General features: G+C 46.5%; 1 protein-coding gene across 1 annotated transcript in view; it reads right to left on the reverse strand.

Moving 5' to 3' along the window:
* The window catches only part of St8sia6 (ST8 alpha-N-acetyl-neuraminide alpha-2,8-sialyltransferase 6), a 114,799-nt gene extending 109,731 nt beyond the window's left edge, over nt 1-5,068 (reverse strand). The window contains exons 1-2 of the mRNA XM_004859967.3: nt 4,928-5,068; nt 4,349-4,447 (exon numbers count right to left, since the gene is read on the reverse strand). Coding sequence (XP_004860024.2) covers nt 4,349-4,447; nt 4,928-5,028 — 200 coding nt within the window. The 5' untranslated portion in view covers nt 5,029-5,068. The remainder of the gene's footprint in view (nt 1-4,348; nt 4,448-4,927) is intronic.
* Nucleotides 5,069-6,000: the final 932 nt, after the last annotated feature.

Genomic DNA, 6,000 nt, shown 5'->3' on the forward strand with positions numbered 1-6,000 from the left:
AAAGGAAAGATAGGAAAGGAAGAAGTTAAACTGTCATTATTTGCTGATGATATGATACTCTACATAGAAGACCCAAAAAACTTGGCCAAAAGACTTCTAGACTTAATTGACAGATTCAATAGAGTAGCTGGATACAAGGTCAACACTCAAAAAACAATAGCCTTCTTATGTGCAAATAGCAGACTCATTGAGAGAGAAATCAGGGAAACAATTCCTTTTACAATAGCATCCCAAAAATGAAATATCTAGGAATCAATCTAATGAAGGAAGCAAAAGACCTCTACACTGAAAGCTACAGCACTCTGAAAAAAGAGATCAAAGAGGATATAAGAAAATGGAAAGACATCCCTTGTTCCTGTGTAGGAAAAGCCAATATAGTGAAAATGGCCATACTTCCGAAGCTGCTATTCAGATACAATGCAATCCTGATTGAAATCCCAACAGTATATTTCACCGAACTAGAGAAAACAATCCAAAAATTCATTTGGAACCAGAAAAGACCTAGAATAGCTAAAGCAATTCTAGGCAACAGAGACATGGCTGGGGGTATCACAATCCCCAATTTGAAACTATACTACAAAGCTACTGTGATTAAAACAGCATGGTACTGGCAAAGAAACAGACCCAAGGATCAGTGGAATAGATTAGAAGATGCAGAAACAACTCCAGACATGCTCAGCCAACTCTTCTTTGACAAAGGAGCCAACCACCATCATTGGGGGAAAGATAGCCTATTTAATAAATGCTGTTGGAAAAACTGGATTTTAACCTGCCAAAGATTAAAACTAGACCCATTTCTATCACCGTGCACTAAACTAAGATCAAAGTGGATTAAAGATATAAATATTAAAACAGAAACACTAAATTTGTCTGAAGATAAGTTAGGTAGAACTTTTAAAGACATTGGCATAGGAAAAGACTCTGCACCAAACCTCATAGCATGGGAACTAGCACAAAGAATCAACAACTGGGATCTCATCTTATTAAAAAGCTTCTGCACTGCAAGAGAAACCACCAACAGAGCTAACAGACAACCTACAATGTGGGGAAAAAATTTTAGCAGCTGTACCTCAGACAAAGGACTACTATCTAGAATATATAAAGAATTGAAAAAATCAGACCCCTCAAATTCAAAGACCCAATTCAAAAATGGGCATCTGAAATGAACAGACATTTCTCAGACAAAGAAGTAGAAATAGCAAATAAATATATGAAAAAATGTTCAACATCACTGGTTATTTGAGAGATGCAGATGAAAACAACACTGAGATTCCACCTCACCCCAGAAAGAATGGCTGTTATCAAGAAATCAACCAATAACAAATGCTGGTGGGGTTGTGGGGAGAAAGGAACCCTTTTCCATTGTTGGTGGGAGTGTAGACTGGTGCAACCAATGTGGAAATCAGTATGGAGATACCTCAAAGAACTAGGACTAGAGGTCCCATTTGACCCAGCTATTCCCCTGCTGGGTATCTCCCCAAAAGAACTAAAAGAATCATACCACAGTGATATATGTGCACCCATGTTTATAGCAGCACAGTTTGTAATAGCTAAAGCTTGGAAACAGCCCAAGTGCCCATCAACTGGAAACTGGATAAAGAAGATGTGGGGTTTTTTATAAAACGGAGTACTACTCAGCCATAAAGAATGAGAAACTAGAGACTTTTATAGCTAAATGGATGCATATTGAGGCCATACTCTTAAGTGAAATAAATAGGATACATGTGTAAATACCAAATAGTTTCTATAGTGTGAGAAACTGAAAGTGTAAAAAAGGATTAAAATGATTAAAACAAATAATTGATCATTTGAAATAGGAAGAAAAGGTCCAAAGGGATAGGGGAATTGGGAGGGGAAAGGGAAAGGAAAGAAGGGAAAGAAAAAATTATGAGAAAAGGAAAAAATGGAAACAAAGTCTTTGTAAATATGAAGGGTGGAGGGGGTGAAGGGCGCACAGGTAATAGGGAAAAAATAAGAACCAAGATACATCATGTACAGGTACAAGCACCCAATGATAAATGTAAACGTATTGTATACTTACAATGCACCAATAAAAGAATTTAAGCAAAAAAAAAAATGACATAGTTTTATTTTTCCCTGGGGAAAAAGGGGCATTAGGTTTTATAAAAAAGGAAATCTGCATAAATGATGGACTTTAATTAATGATAATGCATCAATATTGGTTCATCACTTGTGACAAATGGACCATATAAGGTAGGATGTTAATAGGGAAACTCTGTGAGTGATGGGGGTATATGAGAACACTGTAGTATTTTTCTCAATCTGAATGGTTAAATATAGTTTTTAAAGTAAAAATTGTGTGTGAGCACAAAAAAAAGGGTGGGATTCTGGATCCATGTGGCCTGGCTGCACAATTTCTTAACCCTATGACTTTGGCTAATGAAATTACTCTCTCAATGCTGCAGTTTTCTTGTGTATAAAATAAGGATAACAGTTTCTCTTAGCATTTTGTAAGCACAGTGTCTGGCCCATAAGAAGAGTTCATTAAGAGTGAGCTACCCTTACCAGCATTAAGAGAAAGATGAGACCAGCTGCGGAAAAATTAAGAAACTGCAGAAAGAAAAAGGAAAAAGAAAAAAGAAACTGCAATTTCTCCACACAACCAAGTAGTATCGAGACTTAAAATCCGTACCTCTGCTACATAAATAATCAAAATCATAAATGATAAAGGGCTTGTATGACAAAGAGGTTTCTACAAACACAGCAGTATGGTATGAAATGAAAAAAATCTTTATAGAACAAACCACATTCAATAAAAATATGAATCACCTATATTAGTTCAAGAAGTATGCCAAGTGGAAAACAGGTATGCCAAAAGAAACTGAAAAATTCATCAAAGAATCATTTTTAAAAAGACCTAAGACAAGATCATTTAATGAGTTTCTGCTTTCAGACTTTCCCGAAGGGACAACCGCAGGATGTCACAGAGTCAACTTGGGAAGAGATGGAATGCACCCAGGTGACCGAGAAAGCTGGATCACCTGCATGTACAGACCGGCATAAAATAAAACTATAGGCCAATGTTTTTCTCACAAGCTTTCGCTGCTGGATTTATTTCTCAGTGCTTCTAACATACTATGAAATTCCAACGAGGGGACCGTGGCAGGTCACATTGTCCCTCCCTCTTGGATTCTTCTATATATTTTCAGACCTTTCTTGGAGCCAGGCCAGATGCACGTGGGAGGGGCTTTCAGATCACACAATCAGAAGATTAAGGTGGATCCAAGTGCCAAGAATATACATAAAGACGAATAAAGGAAAAGGGACACACAGGAGATTTTAAAAGAGAGAGAGACCGAGAGACAGAATACAAGATAGCAATAATAATAGCAATGCTATGGCACAGAGCAGTTATGCAGTTCTGTTGGCAAAAGCGTAAATTGATTCAAGCCTTCTAGGAAGCAATTGAAAATGTGATTTAAAATCCTGCGTGCACATACTCTGACTTAATAATCCAACTTTTATGAATGCATCCTGTGGAATTAATATGAAGTGAAGATAAAGATTTATATACAAACAGGGACTTAATGGGATTTTTGACAACAAAACAAAAACAGGAAACAACACACGTGTCTAAAAATGAGAACAGTTAAACAGATTAGGGAGGGGGTCTTTATATGATGAATTATCTAATAGGTAAAAGCAATGTTTTGGGAAAAATTTAACAGCATGTACAAGACTGATTGTTTAGGCGGAAAGGTGGAGCGCAAACCACAAAGTAAAAGCTGAACTGTATTTTTAAATGTACATACATAGGAAAGATTACTAGACAAAAATAGAACAAAAGCAAGCTGAATGTGGTATCTGAGTGGCAGGACTTTGAGTGAATATTATTTCATTTTATATACTTCCCATATTGTCTTAACTTTCTACCCTAAGTTGTATTATCTCTATAACCAGCAAAAAATATAAAAGCCAAATAATTGTTGCATAGGGATAAAAAGTCATAAAAAATATAAGTCCTCATTCCCCAAGGACAAAGCCATTCTTAGAACACGGAAGAATTCCGTTCCTCCAAACCTGGATCTTAACCCTGGAGCACTTTAAAGCACAGAAAAGAAAAATCAACCAACCAAAGCCCTCAATGAAGACGGGCTGAGCGGCTCCTCTGGGGGTCTCCACACTCCGCGCCCACTTTTCAAGCGTGGCTGTTTGAATATCTCCCCTGGTTTCGAAAAACGCCAGCTTCAGGGAGCAGGAAGAGTTTCTTCGCGCGCGCACACACACACACACACACACACACACACACGCACACACACACACACGCTTGCACACTCAGTCGTGAGGCCCCAGGGCGGCAACTCCGGCAGGTCCCGCCCCTCCGTACCCGTTCGCAGAGCGCGGAAGTGGGGTCGCCGGGCTCCGGAGCGTCCTCTGCGCGGTGGAGGTGCCGTGGGTGTCCGCCCTGCTTTCTTCCACCTGGAGCCTGCACGGTCAGGGAGAAAACTAAGTTGTTACACCTCGCGGGGAGCGGCTGGCTGTCAGGCTGGACGCCGCGCTGCGATCCTGGCCGGGGCATCTTTGCACATCCCGACTCCCGGGGCAGCACCCCACCCGCGGACTTGGACAGCCTTAGGGCGGGAAGGAAGGGGAACCAAGGACCCGAATAGAGCCCGGGAGCCTGACACCCGACGGCGGGTCCGGCTCAGCAGCTCCCTTTCCCACGGCGAGCACGCCCGAGCCCGAGCCCCCCTCGTGAGTCCCCTCCACGCCGCGCCGCGCCCCCCGCGCCCAGGATCGCCCACCCGCGACCCCCCGAACCGCCCCACCTCCAGCTTCCGCTGCCCCTCTGCCGATCCCCGGGGAAAGTCTGCGCGCCCGGCCGAGCCCCGAGGAGCTAGCGGGGCCCCGGGGCGCACGGCGGGGCGCACGCGGGGCCGCGGAGGTCGCCCGAGGGCCGGGTTACCTGGCGCGCGCGGGCGCGTCGGCGGGGCAGGAGAGTAGGCGCAGCAGCAGGAGCAGCCCCAGGCTGGCGAGCAGGGCGAGCAGCGCGCCCCCCGGCCGCATCCTGAGCCGCGGGCGCCGCCGTCGCCGCCAACGCTGCTGCTGCCGCTGCCCGGGCGAAGCGCAGCCCGGGCGGCCCCGACTCACCGCCGCCACCACAGCGGCCGCGGCCACGCACCCCGCGGGGCTCACGGCGGCGGCGCGGGGAGGACGGGCGCGCGCGGAGCCTCGCTGCTCCTCCCGGCCCGGGGCGCTAGAGCTCGGCGGGCGCTGGGCTGGCGATGACGATTCGCCGCGCTCGCCGCCTGTCCTCCCGGAGGCGCTCCGAGCGCTGCGGGCTCTGGTCGCTGCAGCCGCTGCCTGCCGCCGCGCGGGGTCACCTGAAGGTTGGGGCGCGCGAGCTCAACTCCGTGCCGATTGGGCTCCAACTTTTGGGAGCCCTCACCTTCTCCCGAGTCCCCGCGCGGGGCTCCTCGGGACCCCACGCAGCCCACCCGATCGCACCCCGGCTCGCTCAGCGTCGCTGCGGCCGAGCGTGAGGACCAGGACGGCTGGAGGAGGGGGAGAAAGGGCCCATTTGGAAAACTTTGCAAACTGTGGAGTCACTCAGGTGGATCCTCCCACGGCGAACGGCCGGGGACTTGGTGGTTCCATGGGTCATGGCACTGCCGGGGGGCCAGGAGTTCCTCTACTTCAAGGTAGATTCCTGGAGGCCTGGGACCAGAAAACCCTTAGGGGTGGCCAAACCTCCCCCCTTCCACCCCCTCCCTGTGCCTAGACTTGTTTTATTGGGACACCTTCAAGTCCACTACTTTGAGTCATCAGGGACTGCGTATGGCTGAGCGACCTCTGGATGCTTTTGGATTAGAAGGCCAGAACTGAGTAGGGAGGTGACAGATCCTATAGGAATCAAGGCCTAAAGTATTTACTGACTCACCTCTGCGGTTAAAGAGCACATTAGCCTGAGGCTAACTCTGTATTTGAGTTCCTACTTAAACCCAGAACCTAACAGAAATATGTAAGGAAGACCTGAGT

This window comes from Heterocephalus glaber, unplaced genomic scaffold (assembly GCF_053883595.1).
Source record: "Heterocephalus glaber isolate CG9 unplaced genomic scaffold, H.glaber_assembly_v1.0 deba00000768, whole genome shotgun sequence".
NCBI lineage: Eukaryota > Metazoa > Chordata > Mammalia > Rodentia > Bathyergidae > Heterocephalus > Heterocephalus glaber.